General features: G+C 43.0%; 1 protein-coding gene across 1 annotated transcript in view; it reads right to left on the bottom strand.

Annotated features, from left to right (window-relative positions):
- The window catches only part of LOC124793331 (platelet glycoprotein V-like), a 61086-nt gene extending 58637 nt beyond the window's left edge, over positions 1-2449 (bottom strand). The window contains exon 1 of the mRNA XM_047258010.1: positions 2211-2449. Coding sequence (XP_047113966.1) covers positions 2211-2222 — 12 coding nt within the window. The 5' untranslated portion in view covers positions 2223-2449. The remainder of the gene's footprint in view (positions 1-2210) is intronic.
- Between the last annotated feature and the right edge of the window lie 24296 nt (positions 2450-26745).

Below are 26745 nucleotides of genomic sequence, written 5' to 3'. Positions count from 1 at the left end.
TACTTACCAGAGTGCTTGGTCACCACGGTCGGTAATACATAATCTGCAAAGTGTCCCCATGCTAGCCACGCTGTTGGTAAGTTCTTGTGTTATGTTGTTCCATTACTCCACAAAACACTGCGGTTGACAAATGCTTGATGATCGATAGTGCGAGCGGACAAGCAGCAAGTCTCCCCAGCGCACCCTACACGTTGCCGATAGGATTTGAGTCGGGGAAGCGACCAGGCCAGTCCAATGCCAAAATATTCTCTCGTCCCGAGTGCTCCTCCACCTGTGCTACTCGATACGGTCGCGCATTGTCAACCACAAAAATGAAATCAGGTTCTATTCAACCCCTCAAAAGATGCAAATGCGGAAGGGTACAGGGTCATTGACCGGTGAGTGTTACGTGTTCAAAGATTTAGAGGTCAGTACGCTCACATAACATTATACCTCCATCACTAAAACGATCATGTTAGTTCAGATTTGACATACCGTCATACGGTGAGAGGTGGGATCATGTAATGCTGATTAAACAAACCCGCGACGAATCGCAAGGATCTTCATTGCAGCTTTCCTATCCGTTCCGGTACCCCTAGTTGGTATCTAGATATACATCTACATATAGACATCATATAACTAATGAGGAGGTATTGAATAGGATTGGGGAGAAGAGAAGTTTGTGGCACAACTTGACTAGAAGAAGGGATCGGTTGGTAGGACATGTTCTGAGGCATCAAGGGATCACCAATTTAGTATTGGAGGGCAGCGTGGAGGGTAAAAATCGTAGAGGGAGACTAATAGGTGAATACACTAAGCAGATTCAGAAGGATGTAGGTTGCAGTAAGTACTGGGAGATGAAGAAGCTTGCACAGAATATAGTAGCATGGAGAGCTGCATCAAACCAGTCTCAAGACTGAAGACCACAGCAACAACAACATACTCCGCAAGCCACCTTATAGTCCGTGGCGGAGGGTACCCTCTACCACTACTAATTTTTACCTTTCCTGTTCCATTCTAAAACAGAGGGAGGAAAAGCGACCGTCTATGTGATTCCGTACGAAGCATAATTCCTTTTATCTCCGTGGTTCATACACGAAAGATACGTTGACAGCAATAGAATCGTTCTGCAGTCTGCTGCAAATGCCGGTTCTGTAAATTTTCTCAGTAGATTTCCTCGAAAATAACGACGCTTTCCCTCCTGGGATTCGCATTTGAGCCCCGAAGCATCTCTGTAACACTCGCGTGTTGATCGAACCCACCGGTAACAAATCTATTAGCCTGCCTCTGCATTGCTTCGTTGTGTTTCTTTAATCCGACCTGGTGCGGATCCGAAACACTAACAGAATGTGTCACACTAGTGTTCTACACCGGTTATCACTTACAGATGAACCACACTTTTCAAAATGTCTCCCAATAAACCGAAGTCGACCATTAGCTTTGTCTACTACAAATGCTACAAGCTCGTTTAATTTCAATCGCTTTTCTACGTTACGCCTAGGTATTTAATGCACCTCTATGTGTCAAGCGGCACATTAATAATACTGTATAACGTTTGGATGTTGGTTTTCCTGCTCATTTGAATTAACTTTATTAGTCAAGATCGCAGAACTATTCATAATCATTCGTAAGTAGTTTCGGCTAAAACAGCAAGCCGTCTTTCGATCAAATATGGCAAACATTGCTGTGTCTAAGCACTAGCTCGGTTGGAGAGACACTGTCACAAAACTAATATTATTCGGATCCCAACCTTAGGGGTAACAACCTGAATAAATCATAATCACATTATTACTCTGTAACTAGCCATCGCAGTCCACTGCACCCTCAACCGAAATTCTTAGAAAATATTAAACAGAAGCCCGGAAATTTTGTCGATGGGTTTCTGGTTCACATTGTGTATTGTGTGTATACCTCGAAGTACGCGGGACGCTATCGTGACGTCTGGAGACGCCCACTATTACGAACAACACGTATTTTTGCTCTATTTAGATTCTACTTGAACAGTGTTACTCGGGTCGCTAACCTGTTTTGGTCTTAATTTTAATTTTAACCGGCTTCAGTATGAATTGGTTTAGTGCCTTAAGGCCATGAGATGTGTGCTGCTCTGTAGCGGAACGTGTGAAGCTGGACAGTGTGTCACAGTAGAGTACAGACTAAAGAACGGATATCCAAGCTCCCAAAAAGGCACAAAAGGTTTTAAAAAATGAGAGACAGAATAGTTAGGTACTTACTCGTAAAATCATTGTAGAAACTGCTGTTAGTTTCCTATTAACAGTGACACACTTTCCACGTCGTATATTTCTTAATACTGACACGGTAACTAAATAAGTAATTACAGTATACGAAGCGTAGTACGTTAACGCAATAGCAAGACAAAAGTGCTACAGCTCTGCTGTTCGCTGTGTTGGTACACCCAGTGAGGCGGTCGGTCACCAAGGCAGGTCCACTGTATACAGTACACAACACAGTGTGTTCCTCGAACACTGGCGGTGGCTGTCGGGGCTCGCGGAAGCTGCGGCTTCCTAGTGCGGACGGAACTTCCTGCGCAGGAAGCATCGCGGTCAGTTCAGAGTCTTGCAACAGACGCCTTGAGTCCGGAATTATGGACAGATTACGTGTTTGTCCGCTTTGCAGAGTGGTTACAGCTTTTGTAGAAGATTTCATAATCCAAAAAAGTGACCCAGGTAAAGAATATACCAGGGCATGACACGATCGTTTGAACCAAACACCATTCTGAGGAGACTGTATGCCCACCTGGGAAATAGTTTACATATATATAGAGAGATTATTTTCCGAGTTACTGCAAACGGCTACGACGTATAGTACCGGTTGACACATTTAACAGGAGAGTGATCCAAGGGCTTGATGGTGAAGAATGTTGTGTGCAGTATTTGCACAGTATCATTAATGCATTCCAAGACATATACTCATAGCTTGTGGAAAAAAAATTACTGGTAAATCAGAGTAAGACTCAGCTTGTACAGTTTATAACGCACAGTTCAACAAAAACTGACCTTTCGATTACACAGAATTACGTATGATTAGTGAGACTGAAAAGTTTAAATTCCCAGGGGATAAGATAGTAAGCTGTCGTGGAAAGCCTTTAATCAGGTTCAAAATGGTTCAAATGGCTCTGAGCACTATGGCACTTACGTTCTGAGGTCATCAGTCCCCTAGAACTTTGAACTACTTAAACCTAACTAACCTAAGGACATTACACACATTACACACGAGGGAGGACTTGAACCTGCGACCGTAGCGGTCGCGCGGTTCCAGACTGTAGCGCCTAGAACCGCAAGGCCAATCCGGCCGGCCCTATAATCAGGATATGCTTTCTTTAAGATTAGGCCATAGTCTGAAATAAGTGGTAGATCAACACGAAAAGTAGTCTACTTCGTATATTTTCGTTGGCTTATTTGTTAAGTTTAGGATTGGTAAGCAGGGAACATGGGCTGCTGGAGCGGAATGCTGACACCATTTGAGGATGCCAAAATTTATTTGCACCACGTTAATTAAAACACAGCAGTGGTAACAACACGCTGATAAATTGCAATGATATACACCGATTATTCAATTGTCTAAAAGTAATGAGAATAATTCAGAAATTTTGAAAGGGAAACAACCTTATGGCCCCAACTTTAAATTAATTAAATATTACTCCACACAAATATAATTTTAACATAACCGCAGATCTGAGCTCACTAGTCGTGAAATTAAGTCAATTATCAGGACTTGTGGACATGAAAAATAACAATTTGTAAAGGCTGTCAAGTAGGTTTCAAAAATACTCAAATAGCAAGTTCTCACACATACGTGAATTAACTATTGTGGAAAACATTCGGCAATATGATATTATGATAGCCGGAAAGATCTACACAGCAATCAACACATTCTCGACGTTTAGTGTTCACATCGGCCGCGCGTCTGAATTCCGTGCATGAGTGCTCGAGTGACAACAACAGGCAAGAGGGCCTGCCCATACCAATAACTGTCTCTAGAACACACAAACCCAGTATTAATACACAATTCACTAAAATACGAAAACCAAAGCCCTCCGGCGCTTTAGTCTGGAACCACGCGACCAGTACGGTCGCAGGTTCGAATCCTGCCTCGAGCATGGTTGTGTGTGATGTCCTTAGGTTTAAGTAGTTCTAAGTTCTAGGAGACGGATGACCTCAGATATTAAGTCCAATAGTGCTCAGAGCCATTTGAACCATTTTTTTACCTTTTTTGAACATAGTGCTCATAGCCACTTGAACCATTCCTTAAACAATCTCCAATGACGTGAAATTTCACTTGATAAATCTATAAACCACAAATAGCTCAAGATGATATCGACCAGACAATCCGCACATAATCTTAAATACCAAATCACCGTTTGACGGCGAAAAACTGTTACTACTATAGTTGCCAACAAGGAAGAAGTTTGCGTTCCCAATTTAAATACACGGGTGAAGTTTTACACAGAGAATGAACTTTGATTCATAAAACTGACCACTTAACATATTAACCATAACAATAAAAAATGGAATCGCCGAATATCGGCCACACTTATAATTCAAGATTAATGCAACGGAACCAGGACGCAGCGAAGTTACATGGCCTTGCAAACCAAATATCAACCGGCCGGGGTGGCCGAGTGGTGCTAGGCGTTACAGTCTGGAATCACGCGACCGCTACGGTCGCAGGTTCGAGTCCTGCCTCGGGCATGGATGGGTCTGCTGTCCTTAGGTTAGTTATGTTTAAGTAGTTCTAAGTTCTAGGGGACTGATGACCCCAGAAGTTAAGTCACATAGTGCTCAGAGACATTTGAACCATTTTGAAACCAAATATCCCGGACCCACGCCCAAGTGGTTTAAGGAATGCTAGCGAAAATCAAAGTGGCTACAGGGAGCAATCACATCCATAAGCTCCACCTCTAAGTGGCTCATCATTTAAAGTTAAACTGGGAGTTTGCTGTTGTTATATACGTCAGGGTAAACTGCCGCGGTGTCCTCAGGATTCGAGATAGAGACAACTCTTAAACAGAGCCTATGTTGACCGGTGACTGCTTCCGCACTCAAGTTCCGCTCGCCTCAGACCCAGGCGCTAAGCGCTGACTGACTACTCGCGATGCTCCGTGCGCTGTCTTGCCTCCGTCTCTGACCCGACCGAGTCTCCGTCACTGCGAGTCTCTGTGACTGCGCCCGGCCGAGTCTCACCTCGCGAGCCGCGGCCGTACTAATAGATGGCGCTAGCCAACCAGGACGCCGCAAAGCGCGTAACTTTGACGATGAAACTATCCTTCCAACAGCATCGCAGGAAGTCACGGCTCACTTATAACGTATGGTATTATTTTTTTGGGCAACTCTTCTGATTCAAAAACGATATTTTTGACTCAGAAACGGGCGGTTCGAGCAATATGTGATGCAAGTTCCCGAATCTCTTGTTGACCGCTGTTCAACGGTGTGGGAATTCTGACTCTGTCCTCTCAGTACATATTTTTTTTTTATGTCGGTTCGGTATCTACATATTCCCAACATTTAGTAATTTTCACTCAGTTAGTACTAGGCACAAATCCCACCTGCATTTGGAACGCACATCCTTGCCTCTTGTGCAGAAAGGCGTGCAGTACTCTGCTGGGTCCCTTTTCATTAAGCTGCCACAAGAATTCAAAAATCTTCATGTTATCTACATATTTCACGTCAAAACTGAAAGGTTTGCTCACCGCTTACTCCTTCTGTTCTGTCGAGGAACTTCTGCAAAAATTAAAAAATTAGGCTAATTCCTGTGTTACGTTCTTGACTATGTTTATTCAGACTTACAGCTTGTCGTCTGCATGAATTCACATACGTGTAATTTTATCCGTTATTACTCTTCTAATACAATTTCACGTACTGACTCGTTCTATGAATGTGGAGACATTCTCCTAAATTTTGTCGTACGGATCATGACACATAAAACATACAAAAATACAAAAGTAATTGCTTTATATTCGTCTACTGAATCCTTCAAGTCGTCGCCAGTGAGTATCGACCTCTAAGGCAATGGAAGAAGCGGTACACCTCTCCAGAGCGTGCTCTTATGACTTTTAATTTCAGAGCAGTTTTTATTGTGGCGGGAAGGACGTCGCTGGCTGGGTTTAGAAATGCATGGACGGTACTCTGCACAGTCTTCGTACACAATGTTTTCTGTGGCTCATATTGGCGACTGAGAGGCATAAAACCTGAACGATGCCGGTAGAGTGGAAGAAAATGAATTTATTTATTGTGGTTAAATATAAAGTTCAGATAATAAACGTGGCACATAGTGCACCGTTACTTGCCATGAGTTTAATACAACCTTCCTTGTTGGAATAAACGATCTCTCATTAACCGATAACTGTACTTTTATCAAGCACAAACTTTTATGAACCATGTTTACTCATAGACCGCCCGGCTAGCCTCGCGGTCTAACGCGCTGCTTCCCGAGCGCAAAGGTGTGCCAGTCACCGGTACGAACCCACCCAGTGGATTAGTGCCGAGGTCCGGTGTGCCAGGTAGGGTGTGGATGGTTTTTAAGGCAGTTTTCCATCTACCTCGGCGAGTGCGTGTTGGTTCCCACTGTGTCGGTGTTTGCTCCGAAACACCGTTACCACGCACGCGTACTCCATAATTATTGTACTGTGCAAACATTTGGGGCTACACTCGTCTGGTATGAGACATTCTGGGTGCCGAACCGCACAATAACCCTGGGTTCGATGTGGAGCGGCGGTGGGGAGGTTGGACTGCTGTTGCCTGTTGTGGGGTTGTGAACCACTGAGGGCTACAGCGGGACAAAACCTCTCTGTCGTTACATACGTACCTACATACATGTTCACTTATACTGATCAGCCAGAACATTATGACCACCTGCCTGATAGCTGACGTGTCCACATTTGGCACAGATAATAGCGGCGACGCGCCGCGGCATGGAAACAGTAAGGCCTTGGTAGGGCGCTGGAGAGAGTTGGCACCACATCTGCAGACTCAAGTCACCTAATTCCCGTAAATTCCGGGGAGGGTTGCGATTAACTCTGACGCCACGTTCAGTCACATTCCAAACGTGTTCGACTGGGTTCAAATCTGGTGAGTTCTGAAACCAGCACATCAATTGGGACTCGCCACTGCGTTCCTCGAACGACTCCATCACACTCGTGGCTTTGTGGCGAATTATCTTGTTGAGAAATGCCATGCCGTCGGGAAACATGATCATCAAGAAGAGGTGTACGTCATGTGCAGCTAGTGTACGATGCTCCTTGGCCGTTCTGCTGCCTTGCACGATCTAACACTGAGCAAGTGGATGTTCACTTGAATGTTCCGCAGAGCATAATGGAACCACCGCCAGCTTGTCCCCGTCCTACAGCACGGGTTTCAAGGAAGACGACAGATTCGAGCCCTCCCAACGGCATGAGGATGAAGGTTTCAGAATTCATCAGACCATGCTACGCTCTGCCACGCGCTAACTCCGTTTGCCGATGGCCACGTGCCATTTCAGCTGTAGTTACCGCTGTTGTGGTGTTAACATTTGCACATGCATGGGTCGTCGGTTCCAGACGCCCATCGCTAGGAGTATTCGTTGCACTATCTATTCGGACACAGTTGCATTCTGTCCAGCATTAAAATCTGATGTTAGTTCCACCACAGTTCTCGTTCTATCCTGTTTTACCAGTTTGCTCAGCCTACGACTTACGACATCTGTAGTAGGGGGTGGCCGCCCGACCTCAAGTCGTCAGGACGTGTTGAGGAACTCACCACAGCACTCCCTGGGCATCCGACAAGTCGTGCAGTTTCTGAAACGCTCACGACGAGTCTCGAGCCCATCACAATCGGCCCTCGGTGAAAATCAGATAGATCGTGCGCCTACCCCATTCTCTACACGGACAGCACGCTCTCTGATACTACATGGACTACGTGTTTGTCTAACAGTCATTCCTCACCAAGTGACGCTGCTATCACCTGGACGGTTTTTTCTTATATCGACAATAGGTCAAGGGTAATAATGTTCTAGCTGTGGCAGGCCGCAGTGGCCGAGCGGTTATAGGCGCTTCAGTCTGGAACCGCGATGCTGTTACGGTCGCAGGTTCGAATCCTGCCTCGGGCATGGATGTATGTGATGTCCTTAGGTTAGTTAGGTTTAAGTAGTTCTAAGTCTAGGGGACTGATGACTCCAGATGTTAAGTCCCATAGTGCTTAGAGCCATTTGAACCATTTGATCAGTGTGTTAAGCTGTCACTACGAAAAGGAAGAAATCTGAGTGACGAAAACCCAAGAATGATTTAGAACTATACTGACGGTCACCAGTAAAAAGTCGAAGTAGTACAAAGCAAACAAAGTCGACTCTAAATCTGAATATTAGTTATAGGATATCTTACAATGTGACGAGAGATGTGGGACTATGATCGGACAGGACACTAGTAGGGTAATGTCAGGTTTATTGCACCATTTTCTGCATCTTCACGATTTTACCTTAATCTAATAGATACTGTCTGGAATAAATAGTAATAATGTGTACCCCATTATCTCAGATACATATGCCGAAAGTTTTGAAAATAAATTTTCTGCAGTTTAAATGCTATGATACTATAGTTGGAGAGGTGCAAAGTGGTACATGTTACAATCACGTATCCTAAATTCTACCACTGGGGTTATCAATTGTACTAATAACTTCTTTCTCAAGTACACCAAGAAATATAGAAATTTGATCTGACTAACATTTATTTTAACTTTTAAGACATTAACATATTCTTCATGTAAAACATTAGGCAACATTTGGACTTACACTGAACAGTTCCAACATTAGCTGCTCATAGAGATTTGCTGCTATCACAATGATATTCTTTTTCCTTCGCGCTTCCGCACACCGGGTATGGAAACATACACTACATTTCAGGAATGTATTTCTCCCTCCTACCCACCTTCTGAGATGTTGCAGAACCAGTTTGAAGGTGCATTGCCACTTTTGGTTCCGTCAGTTTTAGTTTTATTAGGACTACATCAGGTAGTGAAGGGAGACGAAAATTTAATAGTCATAGACGACTGGAATTCAAGAGTAGGAAAAGGGAGAGAAGGAAACATGGTACGTGAATATGGACTGCGGGTAAAAAAAGAAAGAGGAAACCGTCTGGTAGAATTTTGCACAGAGCATAACTTAATCATAGCTAACACTTGGTTCAAGAACCATAAAAGAAGGTTGTATACATGGAAGAATCCTGGAGATACTAAAAGGTATCAGATATATTATATAATGGTAAGACAGAGACTTAGGAACCAGATTTTAAATTGTAAGACATTTCCAGGGGCAGATGTGGACTCTGACCACAATCTATTGGTTATGAACTGTAGTTTAAAACTGAAGAAATTGCAAAAAGGTGGGAATTTAAGGAGATGGAACCTGGACAAACTGACTAAACCAGAGGTTGTACTGAGTTTCAGGGAGAGCATAAGGGAACAATTGACAGGAATGGGGGAAAGAAATACAGTAGAAGAAGAATGGGTAGCACTGAGGGATAAAGTAGTGAAGGCGGGATCAAGTAGGTAAAAAGACGAGTGCTAGTAGAAATCCTTGTGTAACAGAAGAAATATTGAATTTAATTGATAAAAGGAGAAAATATAAAAATGCAGTCAATGAAGCAGGCAAAAAGGAATACAAACGTCTCAAAAATGAGATCGACAGGAAGTGCAAAATGGCTAAGCAGGGATGGCTAGAGGACAAATCTAAGGATGTAGAGGCTTATCTCATTAGGGGTAAGATAGATACTGCCTACAGGAAAATTAAGGAGACCTTTGGAGGAAAGAGAGCCACTTGTACGAATATCAAGAGCTCAGATGGAAACCCAGTTCTAAGCAAAGAAGGGAAAGCAGAAAGGTGGAAGGAGTATGTAGAGGATCTATACAAGGACTATGTACTTGAGGACAATATTATGTAAATGGAAGAGGATGTAGATGAAGATGAAATGGGAGATACGATACTGTGTGAAGAGTTTGACAGAGCACTGAAAGACCTGAGTCGAAACAAGGCCCCGGGAGTAGACAACATTCCATTAGAACTACTGACGGCCTTGGGAGAGCCAGTCCTGACAAAACTCTACCATCTGGTGAGCAAGATGTACGAGATAGGCGAAATACCCTCAGACTTTAAGAAGAATATAATAATTCCAATCCCAAAGAAAGCAGGCGTTGACAGATGTGAAAATTACCGAACTATCAGTTTAATAAGTCATAGCTGCAAAATACTAACGCGAATTATTGACAGAGGAATGGAAAAACTGGTAGAAGCAGACCTCGGGGAAGACCAGTTGGGATTCCGTAGAAATGTTGGAACACATGAGGCAATTCTGACCTTACGACTTATCTTATAAGAAAGGTTAAGGAAAGGCCAACCTACGTTTCTAGCATTTGTAGACTTAGAGAACTTAGAGAAAGCTTTTGACAATGTTGGCTGGAATACTCTCTTTCAAATTCTAAAGGTGGCAGGGGTAAAACACAAGGAGCAAAAGGCTATTTACAATTTGTACAGAAACCAGATGGCAGTTATAAGAGTCGAGGGGCATGAAAGGGAAGCAATGGTTGGGAAGGGAGTGAGACAGGGTTTTACCCTCACCCCGGTGTTATTCAATCTGTATGTTGAGTAAGCAGTAAAGGAAACGAAAGAAAAATTCGGAGTAGGTATTAAAATCCAGAACAATTAAATACTTTGAGGTTCGCCGCTGACATTGTAATTCTGTCAGAGACAGCAAAGGACTTGGAAGAGCAGTTGAACGGAATGGACAGTGTCTTGAAAGGAGGATATAAGATGAACATTAACAAAAGCAAAACGAGGATAACGGAATATAGTCGAATTAAGTCGGGTGACGCTGAGGGAATTAGATTAGGAAATGAGACACTTAAAGTAGTAAAGGAGTTTTGCTATTTGGGGAGCAAAATAACTGATGATGGTCGAAGTAGAGAGGATATAAAATGTAGACTGGCAATGGCAAGGAAAGCGTTTCTGAAGAAGAGAAATTTGTTAACATCGACTATAGATTTAAGTGTCAGGAATTCGTTTCTGAAAGTATTTGTATGGAGTGTAGCCATGTATGTAAGTGAAACATGGACAATAAATAGTTTGGACAAAAAGAGAATAGAAGCTTTCGAAATGTGGTGCTACAGAAGAATGTTGAAGATTAGGTGGGTAGATCACGTAACTAACGAGGAGGTATTGAAAAGGATTGGGGAGAAGGGAAGTTTGTGGCACAACTTGACTAGAAGAAGTGATCGGTTGGTGGGACATGGTCTGAGGCATCAAGGGTTCACAAATTTAGCATTGGAGGGAGCGTGGAGGGTAAAAATCGTAGAGGGAGACCAAGAGATGAATACACTAAGCCGATTCAGAAGGATGTAGGTTGCGGTAGGTACTGGGAGATGAAGGAGCTTGCACAGGATAGAGTAGCATGGAGAGCTGCATCAAACCATTCTCAGGACTGAAGACCACAACAACAACAACAACAACAACGACATTTCTCTTTCTCAGATTCTTTCGCAAAGAGAAACCACCTGTACGCTCTATCGGCCATCTCGACAGCAGATGGTGTTCCTCTTGGTGTTTTGCTTTTCTTTCCTCTCGCCACCTGAGTTTCTCTTGCTTTCATATATGAGGTAACAAGGTTTTTTGTCACTATGATATATGTCCACCCGTGTTTAAGTAATCGTCTTCTGATGTACCATTCCGTATCCATATCCTTATCCTCACTTGATGGCTTCCCAATGCTGTTTTCATCGTTTGCCTCCAAGACATTCATTAAATTCTCATCCTCATCATTTATCATTAATCAACCTTCCTTTAAGAAAACAGGTCTCACACGACTATCAACATTTCCACTTACAACCGAAACATCAACCTCCATCACTCTAACACATCGATCTCCAGCTGACCAGTCATCGCAATGTAACCTTCACAGATACAAACATTAACCTTAAAATTTTCTATTTCCGCCCACCTTGTTACTTCTAACCCGTCCTTCTTTCCCTCTCTACAAATTCACTTCCGAGAAAGATTGAATTTACCACTGACTGTGCTTTTCACTCTCCCTGCTTTTCTACTTTATTTCACTTACAATTACCCTTTATTTAGCCCCATGTCACCTATGTCAATCATCGTGTTACTTCCAACCCGTCCTCCTGCGTTGCTTTCCATTATTCCATTCCTTATTTATTCCTTATTATTCCTTATTTATTACCGAGTGAGGTGGCGCAGTGGTTAGCACACTGGACTCGCATTCGGGAGGACGACGGTTCAATCCCGTCTCCGGCCATCCTGATTTAGGTTTTCCGTGATTTCCCTAAAATCGTTTCAGGCAAATGCCGGGATGGTTCCTTTGAAAGGGCACGGCTGATTTCCTTCCCAATCCTTCCCTAACCCGAGCTTGCGCTCCGTCTCTAATGACCTCGTTGTCGACGGGACGTTAAACACTAACCACCACCACCTTATTTATTCCTTATTTGTCTCCTGAATTAGCGGTCCGCTCTGATTTCCCCCCTCAAATCTTCGCCGTCTTCCGTGATTTCACATGTTCCCACGTATATGGTTTCTCATTTTAAAATTTTTACCAGTTTATGTATTAAAATTATTATTATTATTCGCGTTCTGTCCCTGAAAATCACCACTCTGACCTGTTGGTGTGCACCTACCTGTCTGTTATTGGAATTCGGTTGCGGCTTGTAATTTAATGCCTTGTGCAGTTTTTCAACAAAATCTAAATACGCATCAATTGATTGTATCAGATTATGTACCGCATCGTATTCTTATAAACATTTGTTAAGAGTAGTTATCTCCATTAAGCTGCCCAATCGCCTGCTTATGTGAACGAATTTTACCAGTTCCTGCACGCAAAATTCCAGTGTGGATAAACCTCCACTTCGATAACTCGGTCCATTCAAGAACTCCTTCATTTGTCAGGTTTGTGTGGCCTCACACCCAAATTTATTCAAGAACACCATTCCAAATGCCTCATAATCAGTGGACGTACCACTCGTATGATTCCCCTTCTAAAAGCCTTTTCACAGTTTTCATCTTTGATTCATCCAACATATCCAGCACGAATCTAAACCTGCATGCAGAAATAAAATTCACCCAATGATGTTTCCAATCGTTACTAAAACACTTGCCATCAGTTACTCCACCCACAGTACATTTCCTATAACTGCAACTTGACGTGTTGCCACAGCATTCAGTTTCCCACACTTCTCTTTAATCTGTTGTTCATACTGCTGTACTCTGGCACTGGAGCGACTTTCATTAACATTCCAGGATAGAGTGTTGAACGCTTTGCCAGTCGCGACCTCAACTTTGTTTTGCGATAGTACGTAGTCCCCAACACTGCCGAATAATTCATTCCGCAATTTTCCTTTTCTCGTGTCTACTGAACTATCTATTGATTCCAGTTTGCTTTATATGGCACCCGTTTCATCCCCGTGTTTTCGTATTGCCCTTGTCGATCTCCGATATAAGTTTCTGCTAGCTCGTCTTTTAATTCAGACTGTCCCTTCCCTACCTCCTAGTTGACATTGTTGATGCAAGCATTCGTATCTGTTCTAAAATTTGAAATAATAGCATTCATATTATATATTTTATAACTGAAAGGCTAGAGTTTAAATGCATGAGTGCTTACTTCAACGAAGAGGTCGTGTTTTCCCCAATTACACTTTCACCGTCAGATTTCGAACTTCCTGATGCGCGTGTGTTCTCCGATCCGTGATTAAGTGCTTAATCACTGTACGCTCTGCTTCTAACGTCCTCCGTGCAAAGTGACATACCGTTACACTATCGGCGTCAGTACATAGCTTGTCCGTCATTCTACTTGTTGTTGTGAGGCTGGTGCAGCCGTAGGTAGAAGCGCTGAACTTGCTGCTGTTGACTCAGATGCATGAGCTGATGGCGATGTCTGCGCTGGTACCTGTGTACTCGCTGCTGGCTGCCGACGACTCTTGCATACCAGAACCCCCTTGCTTCTCTTTCCACTTTCTAATCCCTGACACGCTTCATATGCACTCAAGTTGTTGTGAATCTTCTGCTCTTAGCGCCCAAGCAATAGTGGCTATCAAGTACTGGTTTCTACACTTCCATCACTGCAATGTCAATCTTATTTGACGTTACAAACGGAGAAAACACTATTGACGACGGAATATTGAGTCAAAATCATTCCGAAAAACTGGACGAAAAAACAATACTTGCGACCTACCGGTGAAAAAGAGAGTAATGAATGAGGTAGGTTATGATCGCATTTGGTTATCCCAGGTCTGCGAGTTTCCGGGAAATAACATGATGAAGATCTGTACTGGACAATGTGTGATTCAGATTAGATGTTGGTTTATTACCACTGTCGTAGATGTTTAACCAGCCCCCATATAATCTTTAACTCCCTGCAGTAGCTTGATAGCGTAATATACATCAATAGCTAGTGAAATTTTTTAATTATGTATTAAACCGCGGACCTAGGAATGACGGAGATGGTTCGTCCTGCCGTAGCCCTTAGTGGTTCACTGCCCCACAACAGGCCACAGCAGTCCACTCACACCACCACCGCCCCGCACCGAACGCTAGGTTATTGTGCTGTTCGGCTCCCTGTGGACCCCTCTGGGAAATTCTCATAGAAGAAGAGTGCAACCCCAAATGTTGGGTGGTAGGATAATTACTGTGTACGCGTACATGGAAACGGTGTTTGCGCACCAAACGCCGACACAGTGTGACTGAGGCAGAATAAGGGGAACTAGCCCTGGTGATATTACAGCCCTAATTGGCAGAAACAGGAAACCCAGTGCCAGTAATAAATTATATACAGTGGAACTGGCTACCTTAAACAAGATAAGTGATCTCAGATGATGTGACAACTAAATGATGTAGTAGATCAAGAGAACTTTTTTTGGGAGGGGTGGGGGGGGGGGTTGGATGTCAATCGGGTCGAATTGGAGCAGGAGAGGCACCACAGGACATTTAAATTTCCCTTGTCCATATTTTTACGAATAAATTGATAAGAATTTGTCGGTATGGCCACGAAGAATTCAGAATTCACACTCGTTGCAGCGGAAGTTCAAAAATCAAGAAAAACAATTTTTCGTGTGAAATTTCGTCATTTTTTCACTTATAATTGGCTACATTTGTTGCTATAAATATACTGTTCATCATAAGTAAGAGAGATTCTTCGATGAATTTTGCACAGCATACAAACCATACTTACAGGTGTATAAAACTCTACGATTTAATTTATGAAAAAATGAATGAAACGTTACATTTTAAACTTCGTGTTTAGAAAAATCTCATATTTTATAGTTAATTATCTCAGTTTTTACCACAGTTTTCAATAGATTTGGAAAATTCTAGAGTTTCATACACCTGTAAATATGATTTCTGTGCTGTGCAAAATTCATAGATGAATCTCTCTTACTTATGAAAAAATGCAGCCAGTAGTAAGTGAAATAAATTATGAAATTTCACATGTAAAAAAAGTTTATTTTATTATAGTTTTGAACTGCCTCAGCTGTGAGTGTAGATCCTGAATCCTTCCTGGTCACGATGACAAAGTTTTACGAATCTATTTCTAAAAGTTTAGACAGTGGATATTGAAATGTCCTGTGGTGCCTCTCCTGCTGCAAGTCGGCCCGTTTGCAGTCCTATGCACCCATCACTGAAATTATTGGTTTATTCATTCAGTAACTCTTTGAAACAATGAAACCCTCTGTAGTTCAGTAATATCTAAGTGTACGAGACTCCTCCCCCCGCCCCCCCCCCCTGGCCAACCATTCACGTTGCCGTTGGTGGGGTCCCTCGTGTGCCTCAGCGGTGTGCGTAGCCGTACCGTAAGTGAACCCACATTGGAGACGTATCTGTTCAGAGGTCAGACGACCGTGTGGTTCCTGAAGAGGTGCAGCAGCCTTTTCGGTAGTTGCAGGATAATAGGCTGCGTCATTGACTGATATGGTCTTGTAACGCCAACCAAAACGGACTTGCTGTGGTGATACTGCAAACGGCTGAAAGCAAAGGGAAACTGCGGCCATAATGCAACTCCACTACATGGTTAAATGATTATGGAATCCTCTTGGGGAAAACATTCAGGAGGTAAAATAATCCCTCAGTCAGATCTCCGGGAGGGGACTACTCAGCAGAATACCAGCATCAGGAAAAACAAAATTGACATTCTATGTATAGGTGCATAAGAATATTTAAGAAGGGAATTAGAAAGGTTGAAGTTAGATAGAGTGAGAATTACTAAAAACTGGCGGCAGCAGGAACAGGACGTTTGGTCAGGTGATACAGAGTTACAAATACAAGAACATATTGGGACAATGCAGGACTACGTTCATTGTTGAGTATGAAAATAGGAAGTCGGGTAAGCTACTATGAGCAACATAGTGAATGCATTATCGCAGTGAAGACAGACACAAAGCACACACCAAACACAGTAGTTCTAGTTCATATGCCAACTAGCTTCGTACATGGTTAGAGGAATTTATGATCAGATAAGTGAAATTACTAAGGTCGTCAACGGAGACGAAAATTTAATTGTGATGGGGAACTGGATTTCGATAGCAGGAAAAGGAAGAAAGGGAATAATAGTAGGTGAACATGCTCTGAGCACAATTTTTGGTTATGAGCTGCAGATTGAAGCTAAATAAATGGCAAAAAAAAGAAATTAAGGAGATGAAACCTTGATAAATAGGAAGAACCAGAGATTTTTGGGAGTTTCAGAGAGATAATTAGGTAACTATTGACTAGAGCACGGGAAAGGAATACAGTGGGAGACGAATGTGTAGCTTTGAGAGACGAAGTAATGAAGGCAACTTAGAACCAAATAGGTAAAACGACAAGGTCAAGTAGAAGTCCTTGAGAGATACAGGAGATAATGAAATTAACTGATGACGAAGAAAGTATAAAAAAGCAGCGAATGAAGGAGACGGCTGCAAACGTCTAAAAACGGAGACTGGCAGGCAGCACAAAATGGCTAAGCAACAATGGCTAGAGAAGAAATCTAAGGATTTAGAAGCACGTATCTCTAGGAGGAAGATATGTAGTGCCTACAGCGAAATAAAAGAGGCTTTTGGAAAAAAGAGAAACAGTAGTACGAAAATCAAGAGCTGAGATGGAAAATCAGTCCTAAGCAAAGAAGGGAATGCTGAAAGGTGGAAGGAGTATATACACTGAAGAGGCAAAGAAACTCGTACACCTGCCTAATATCGTATAGGGCCCCCGCAAGCACGCAACACGACGTGGCATGAATTAGACTAATGTCTGAAGTAGTGCTGGAGGGAAATGACGCCTTGAATCCTGCAGGACTGTCCATACATCCGTAAGAGTACGAGAGAGTGAAGATCTCTTTGAACATAACTTTGGAAGATATCTCAGATATGCTCAATAATGTTCGTCTGGGGAGTTTGGAGGTCAGCGGAAGTATTTATACTCAAAACAGTGTTCCTGGAGCCACTTTGTAGCAGTTTTGGAAGTGTGGGGTGTCGCATTGTCCTGCCCAAGACCGTCAGAATACACAATGGACATGAATGGATGTACGTGATCAGACAGGATGCTACGTACGTGTCGTCTGTCAGAGTCTAATCTAGACTTAACAGAGGTCCAATGTCACTCCAACTGCACACCTTCTACATAATCACAGAAACTTTACCAGCCACAACAGTCCCCTGATGACATGCAGAGGCTGTCTCCATACCTGTACACGATCATCCACTCGATAAAATTTGAGACGAGACTCGTTCGACAGAGCAATATGTTTCCTGTCATCTACAGTCCAATGTTTGTGTTGGTGGGCCCAGGTGAGGAGTAGAGCTTTGTCTCGTGCGGTCATCAAGGGTACACGAGTGGGCCTCCGTCCCCGAAAGCCCATTTCGACGATGTTTCTTTGAATGATTCGCACGCTGACTCTTGTTGATGGCCAACCACTGAAATCTGCAGCAGTTTGAGGAAGGGTTGCACTTCTGTCATGTTGAACGGTTTCCTTCAGTCGTCTTTGGTCCCGTTCTTGCAGGATCTTTTTCCTGCCGCGACGATGTCGGAGATTTCATGCTTTACCGGATTCCTGATATTCGGGGTAGAATCGTGAACTGATCGTATGGGAAAATCCCCACTTCATCGCTACCTCGGAGATGCTGTGTCCCACCGCTCTTGCGCCCACTATAACACCACGTTCAGAGTCATTAAATCTTGCTAACCTACCATTGTAGCAGTATTAACCAATATAAAAACTGCGCCGGACTCACGTTGTCTTATAGAGGCGTTGCGGCAGCAGTGCCGTGTTCTGCCTGTATACATATCTCTGTATTTGAATACGCATACCTATACCAGTCTCCTTGGCTCTTCAGTGGAGATGATCTATACAAGGAAGATGAACTGCAGGAAATTATAGAAATGGAAGAGGACGTAAATGCAGATGGAATAGGAGGCATGATATTACGAGAGGAATTTGACAGACCAAGTCGAAGCAAGGCCCCAGTGGTAGACGACATTCCGTGAAGATCTACGGATAGCCTTGGGAGAGCCTGTCATGACAAAACTCTTCCCTCTGGTGGGTATGATATATGATACACGCGAAAGACCCTCATGCCACAAGAAGAATACGATAATTCCAATTCTAAAAATAGCAGTTGCTGAAAGGTTTGAATATTACCGTTCTGTCAGTTTAATAAGACATGGTAGTAAAATACGAAAACGAATTCTTTACAGAAGACTGGAAAAACTTGTTCAAGCCGACTCCGGGCAAGCTTCCAGAGAAATGTAGGAACACGCGGGTCATTACTGACCCTAGGGCATACCTACCACAGGGGATAAGTTAAGGAAAGGCAGACCTACGTATAAAGTATTTGTATAGTTAGAGAAAGCCTTTTAGAACATCAACAATAACGCTATTTAAGACTGTAAGACTGCAGGGGTAAAATACAGGGAGCGAAGGGCCGTTTACAACTTGTAGAGAAACCAGTCGAGGGAAATGAAAGGGAAGCAGCCGTTCAGATGGGAGTGACACAAGGCTGTAGCCTATCGATGATGTTATTTGAACAGTACATTGAATAAGCGGTAAAGGAAACAAAAGACAAATTTGCAGAAGGAGTTAAAGATCAACGGCAAGAGATAAAATCCTTGAGGTTGGCCAATGACGTTGTTTTTCTGTCAGAGACACCAAAAGGCTGAAAACAGCAGCTGAACGGAATGGATAGTGTCTTGATAGGTGGATGTAGGATGAACATCGACAAAGGCAAAATAAGGATTATTGAATGTGGTCGAATTAAATAAACTGAATCCCAGGAAATTAGATTAGGAAACGAGCCTCTTAAGGCAGTAGATGTGTTTCCCTATTTTGGCAGTGAAATAACAGTTGATGACTGAAGTGGAGAGGATATTAAAAGTAGACTGCCAAAGACAACAAAAATGTTTCTGGAAAGGAGAAATTTTTTAACATCCAATATAGATTTAGGTGTTAGGCAGTATTTTCTCAAAGTATTTGTGTGGACTGTACCGATGTATGGAGAGAAACATGAACTATAAATAGTTTAGATAAGAAGAAAACAGAAGCTTTGTAAATGTGTGATACAGAAGAATGCTGAAGATTAGATGGTTAGGTTACCTAACTAATGAAGGGTTAATGAATAGAACTAGAGGCAAAAGAAATCTGTGACAGAGCCTGACTGGAAGAAGAGATCGGTTGATACGACACGTACTGATACCTCAATGGATCACCAACTTAGTATTGGAGGGGAACGTCGGGAGTAAAAAAGGTTAGAGGGAGACCAAGACATGTATATGGTAAGCATTTTCAAAAGGATTAAGTCGCCATATTAGTCGGAGATGAAGAGGCTTGCACAGGACAGAGCAGCATGGAGAGCTGCATCGAACTAGTCTTCCGACTGGAGACCACAACAACAACACAACTACTTCAAATTTCCCAGTACTAATGTTCATGGACATCAACAACGCTCTCAGCTGCCGAATTTTGACGAAGCCCCACATCACACGAATATTTTCAGAGTCCCAACAGCTGTTGATGTATTTTGTGCAAGTTAAATCGTCACCTGAAACTGTTCTTACGACTCCCCAAATGTAAGTGGATCTTCGCTGTCGTGAAATGTACTCCGAGTTTCAAATTTTCAGCTGGCTAGCCGCTGGTCTCCTGACAATCCACCAGCACTGCTCTGCGCCAATAAGACACACGACCGAAAATGAACTATAGTCTGCCTCTCTCACCTTACAGTCGTTTTGAAATTTAAAGCTCAATAAAACGGAACGCTTAATAAAAAGGGATGACTTAATAAGATGAACCACCACACTTTGGTAGTGCGAGGTAGCCACGCGGTCTGGGGCGCCTTGCACGGTTCGTGCTGCTCCCCTTCCCCTCCCCCCGCCCGAGGTTTGAGTTCTCCCTCGGGCGTATGTGTGTGTGTGTGTGTGTGTGTGTGTGTGTGTGTGTGTGTGTGCTGTCTTTATCGTATCTTAGTTTAAGTTAGATTAAGTAGGGTGTAAGCCTAGGGACCGATGGCCTCAGCAGTTAGGACCCATAGGAACAAATACAAATTTCCAATTTTCTACCGTACTTCGTGGTATACTATTGTAATGAGAGTATTTACATTACATAAAAGTTTGTTCCTACTAGTTCGAACGGTACCAGACAAAAAATATTACAGTCGTAATTTCATGTAAGTAATTAATAAAGTACTTCCTCGTAGAGTGGTATTAAAGAAATAATCAGTAGCTAGAATTCAAGAATGACTGCTGATGAAAGTGTGAGGAAGGATTCACTTATTGTGTTCATGTGGAGGACATGACAATTCGAGCCTGATATGCGCTGAATCTACAAGGTGACAATCATTGAACTATATGAAAAATAACGTATATTATGCAAAAACAGACATAATGTCTGATGGGATAGCAGCAATCAGTGATTGTATAATGTTACTTATAATCCGTCTTGAATGCAAAAATTTTTTATTCATATCACCGGTTTCGGTTACTCCTCTAACTGAAATATCAGATCTGAAGATGGTTCTGGATGAACCGAAACCGGTCATATGAATAAAAAAAATTTGCAATCAAGGCGGATTATCAGTAACATTAACGTAAATTAGTTACAGCCCGCATCTCGTGGTCGTGCGGTAGCGTTCTCGCTTCCCACGCCCGGGTTCCCAGGTTCGATTCCCGGCGGGGTCAGGGATTTTCTCTGCCTCGTGATGGCTGGGTGTTGTGTGATGTCCTTAGGTTGGTTAGGTTTAAGTAGTTCTAAGTGCTAGGGAACTGATGACCATAGATGTTAAGTCCCATAGTGCTCAGAGCCATTTGAACCATTTAAATTAGTTACAAACTACTGCGGTCACACGCTTTCTCGACTACAGATATTCGGATATAGGTTATGACATGTCCGATATGTCTGTCACCATTGGCGATGATATGTGGCGCAGACGAGCAGCGAAATTCTGGATGACCCGCTGAAGTGTCGGAACACCGACGCTGCCGATGATCTCCTGAATGGGTGGTTTTAGCTCACCAATGGCTTTGAGGTTATTTCTGTACACCTTGTCTTTAATATAGCCCCACAAAAGATTCGCATGTTTTGAGACCCAGTGAATGTGGTGGCCAATCGAGGCCCGTGTCAGTGGCCTCTGGGTACCCCAGAGCCCGAATGCGCTCCCAAATTGCTACTCCTGGACATCAAACGCTCTCCTGTTTCGATCGGGTCGAGCTCCTTCTTGCATGAACCACATATTGTTGTAATCAAGGTCACTTTGGATACAGGGGATGAAGTCATCTTCCAGAGCCGTTACGTAGCGTTCGGTAGTCACCGTGCCATCAAGGAATATCGCACCGATTACTCCGTGAATGGACATTGCACGCCACTCAGTCACCTGCTGAGGGTGAAGAGACTTCTCGATTGCGAAATGCGGATTTTCCGTCCCACAGCCATTTTTGCTTACTGACGAACCCATCCAAATGAAAGCGGGCTTTGTAGCTAAACCAAACCACAATGCGCATACTAATTTTCATCATGCCCCAAAGACTACCGTGCAGTTTGAACGTCCTAAAGCCAACCTTTCAAAAGATATGACGATTGTATGTAATATAGTTCAATAACTGTCGCCGTGTATCTTACAACTAAATACTAGATTTTTCCTCGCTGTGTAGCATTCATGACAGACAGCTAGAGTGCGTTGCTACGTCTGATGCAACAACGTCTGCCGAGCTAGAGAATAGCACTGTCTCATGATTTAACCCTACATAATTTTCAACTGGTTTGCTTGCTTCCATAGGATAACTTCTGTAGTTTTAGAGATATCGCACATAGCAGTATGCCAAGAGCAGCATTGTGACTGCTTGGTGATTTTGGTGTATTGAGATTAGCTCTACGATGAGCGGTTGAATTAGTACTGAGTCTGGAGACTTCTTCAATTTTAAAAGTAACAGACGTCTCAGTTCTTAGCGCTGGCCAAGCATCCTGTCTGCCGCTGTTCCCTTACGATCATGGAATTCTCGCCTTGTACCTGCGCTGACCAGTCGTTTGTATCAACTCGCTAGCAGCCGCTGGGTTAGTAATTCCCCTGAGCGGCTCAAGTTGGTTGGCTCGAAAGTCGCTGCTGCGGCTGAAAAATACAATCGTGCTCTCAAAACCTTAGATCTTAACTTAGCTGGCTGGGCCCTGCCCAGAATTAGTGTTATGTGATAGGGCCTACTGACACTCTCCCGCTACCCATTACGTTAGTGGGAGTTGAAAGATTCAGAAGTGCAACATTTCCATTAGTCTTCAGTTTATGGGGAGTTCTTGATTTGGCTGTCCTCTTATTATTTTCTATGACTTTTCTAGCTTCTGATTAAGTCTTGGATTTAGTGTAAATGCCGGAAAACTGCGTGGATCCAATGCACTGATTCTAGTTTTGGTGGTGGTGGTGGAGGTAAGTTCTATGGGACCCAAATGCTGAGGTCATCGATCCCTAGACTTACACACTACTTAATCTAACTTAAACTAACTTAGGCTAAGGACAAAACACATACCCGTGCCCAAGGAGCCTCCGACGGGGGAAGCCGCGCAAACCGTGGCAGGATGCCTGAGACCGCACGTCTTCCCCGCGCGGCTCCAGTTTTGGAGAAGACCTAATGGACTTTTTACGGTCGCAGCCCTGCCATTGGAACCAACTAACGCCTAAGCAATGTTTTTCAGACCAGTATTGTAGTCAAGGCTTGTGCGAGGTCATTTTTCAGCTGTAGTTTGCAATAAGGTGGAAGTGGCTTAAGATGTAGCGCTCAGTAGCTCTACTCTATGAGTGGTGTGTGTTGTACGCAATCAGGCGAAGCATAATTGCACCATTACCGTTTCCTAAAGCTTTAGCAGGCAGGAAATACAGTAGTACAGTTGTTACATAAATTATTAGAAGAAATGGTTTATTAAAATATGAATACTACACATTATTTGAGAAATTACAGTACAATATATAGCAAAAGTGGTGGTGTGATTTATAAACCTTTTGAAACTTACCTATTGCTGCACAGAGACTTGATAATTTAAAATATTTCTAAACTACAGTATCACAGATAAGTATAGCGGTTTGCAACGTAAGTTATAGAGAAACTTTTGATATATGTAAGAGTACATACGCTAATTTCCACGAACAAATATTATTTAATAGGTCACAAAATAAACCACACCAAAATTATCAACACGCTAATTTCCACAAACAAATATTATTTAATAGGGCACAAAATAAACCACACCAAAATTATCAACACTCTGTGGAACTGGACATGTACCAGTTACAAACAACGTCATACACATTCTGTGCAAAATGTGGCGTCACTATGCAGATATTTTGCTAGATATCTTAGTGATACATTTAAAAGGCGGTAAAATTTATGATACTTTATCCTACAGGGTACGTTGTGAGAGGATCGATATTTATACCACTCCATCATTTATAAGTATGCGACTTTTTTAATATTTCGCTTGAATATAGCTCTTCTGTAACAGGTTTGGCTTGTAATCTGAAGAGCTATTATACTGAAAGTATGAGTTTATTTACATTCTCTCTAAATGTACACTTAATATAGTCAGCAGGTATGCGGTCGACTACATGTGCCACAGAACATCGTAGTTCTTCCGTGACAGCGTCATCCAGTTCCTTCGTTTCTAATCTATCTTTGGTCTGTTGTTTACAATTCCTCTCCGTTTACAGAACTAATCTTTGTCTCTACGAATTATGTTACCCGTGTACTGTTTACATATCGTACAAAGAATACATCGAATCCACATATAGAGCGTTTCCATCTAGCTGCAGGCTATGTAGCTCGTACTACACTAGTGCTGCAGAGTGAATTTCAACATATGCTAGTGTATCAACACTCCCTTAAACCTGCGTTTTATGGAGCAGCATTAGGAAAACGTTACTAACTGGAATAATGATTACTGGTGTACGAAACGTATTATTAAAAAAGTTTGCATAGTAGCTATGTAGAAACGAAAATACTACCACAGAAAAGTAAAGAGGATATAAAATCAATCTGTAAAAACAGTTTAACTCATCACATTTCTAGACGAAACATTACATTGCCTGAAACTATGGGTAAATGCTGTCACACATGTTGTAGAATCTATTCCAAGCAAGAGAAGGATTTGTTGCGGACCTGAGTCCATAGATTGGTTTGATGCATTTCTTGAGGACAATCTATCCTGTGTAAGCCTCTTCATCTTTGCAACCTAAATGATTCTGAACTTGCACAGCGTCCTGAGCTTCCTCTAAAATTCCACCCAAACCACATACACACACTTACCTCCAATACCAAACTGACGATGCTTTAATACTACAGGTTGTGCCCTGTCTATCGATACATTCCTTTACTTCAGTTTGCCCCATAAACTTCTTCTTCTCCAATTCGATTCAGTACCTCCTCATCAGCAAATGAAAATAAATCCTTTGAAGATGTTAACACCAGCCTGACGTGCAAATTGGGAGAGTTGAGTGTAAATTACTCTAACAACTAGCAAAATCCCAAGTGTGTACGTTCCATCTTAAGCACAATCAAGCATGTCGCAAATTTATGTGGCAAGAAATATAATCAGTAAATATAGCCAATCCTGAATATCTTCCTGGTGGTACTCTGACGTGCAAGCAGCACTGGGAGAAAAGGAGAATGAAGGTGGAGGTCAGAAATAATATCCTCCACATCACTGGTAGTATGCGGGTCTCTCGACCACAAACTCTCAGAACGACGGCATTAGCAACATATACAGTGCTGCGGAGTGTGTTCCCAGGGCGATACTAATCTATCCACGCAAATAAAGTTGACAAGGCACGAAACTAAATGTATAAACTGATTACAGTGTGTCTGAAACCTACGCCACTTGTAAAACTATCAGATAGCAGACATAGGGCCACCAGATACATCGTGAAGTACTGCCAATGTGGATAGGCTTATCAGGAAAACCATCCATTATATGGGCACACTCCAATGTTAAGGTACAGAAGAAGTTTCACCAAGACCACTTCATTGTTGTTAACAGCAGCGGCTACTGTGGATTTCACTACTTGAGGATAAGTAGACTTGACCATCCCCTTCGGAAACCCTCCCATCTCGTCGTGAACAGGGTTCGATCGTGTGGAAGTCACTAAATCGCCTTCTATTTGTGGATGAAAGATCCAGGAGTAACCTCCAGAAATGGCACTTCTCTATGGATACCACCAACTATGACTGCGGAGAAGAACACATTATGGAAACCTTACAGGTCTGTGAGCTATGCCCTGCATCTTGTACAGAATAATATCTGCTCGCGACTCCGAGCGCAACTGATGTTGCAAGATTTTGGGAAACAGAAATGTAGCTAAATAATTCCTCCTCTCTTCCATTTTAATGGTAATTACCATGTATTGTGTTTGCTTCTGCCTCGAATAAAGAACCTCCTCGTTTACAAAACTGATAACTGAGAAGGGTTTGAATTAAAGCAGCCTACATTGTGAAACACTTGCAGAATTGTAAACTGGAATCGTCCTTGAATGCAGCTCACCTTCTAAGCGCTGTCTCAGACGTGTAATACAGTAATAAAACAGTATTTATACTAAAACTGTGTGCCCGACCGAGACTCGAACTCGGGACCTTTGCCTTTCGCGGGCAAGTGCTCTACCAGCTGAGCTACCGAAGCACGACTCACGCCCGGTACTCACAGCTTTACTTCTGCCAGTACCTCGTCTCCTACCTTCCAAACTTTACAGAAGCTCTCCTGCGAACCTGCAGAACTAGCACTCCTGAAAGAAAGGATATTGCGGAGACATGGCTTAGCCACAGCCTGGGGGATGTTTCCAGAATGAGATTTTCACTCTGCAGCGGAGTGTGCGCTGATATTAAACTTCCTGGCAGATTAAAACTGTGTGCCCGACCGAGACTCGAACTCGGGACCTTTGCCTTTCGCGGGCAAGTGCTCTACCAGCTGAGCTACCGAAGCACGACTCACGCCCGGTACTCACAGCTTTACTTCTGCCAGTACCTCGTCTCCTACCTTCCAAACTTTACAGAAGCTCTCCTGCGAACCTTGCAGAACTAGCACTCCTGAAAGAAAGGATATTGCGGAGACATGGCTTAGCCACAGCCTGGGGGATGTTTCCAGAATGAGATTTTCACTCTGCAGCGGAGTGTGCGCTGATATGAAACTTCCTGGCAGATTAAAACTGTGTGCCCGACCGAGACTCGAACTCGGGACCTTTGCCTTTCGCGGGCAAGTGCTCTACCAGCTGAGCTACCGAAGCACGACTCACGCCCGGTACTCAC

Source organism: Schistocerca piceifrons, chromosome 1 (genome assembly GCF_021461385.2).
Source record: "Schistocerca piceifrons isolate TAMUIC-IGC-003096 chromosome 1, iqSchPice1.1, whole genome shotgun sequence".
Lineage (NCBI taxonomy): Eukaryota > Metazoa > Arthropoda > Insecta > Orthoptera > Acrididae > Schistocerca > Schistocerca piceifrons.
Note: the sequence above shows the minus strand (reverse complement) of the source record. Positions and strands in the feature narration are given on the sequence as shown.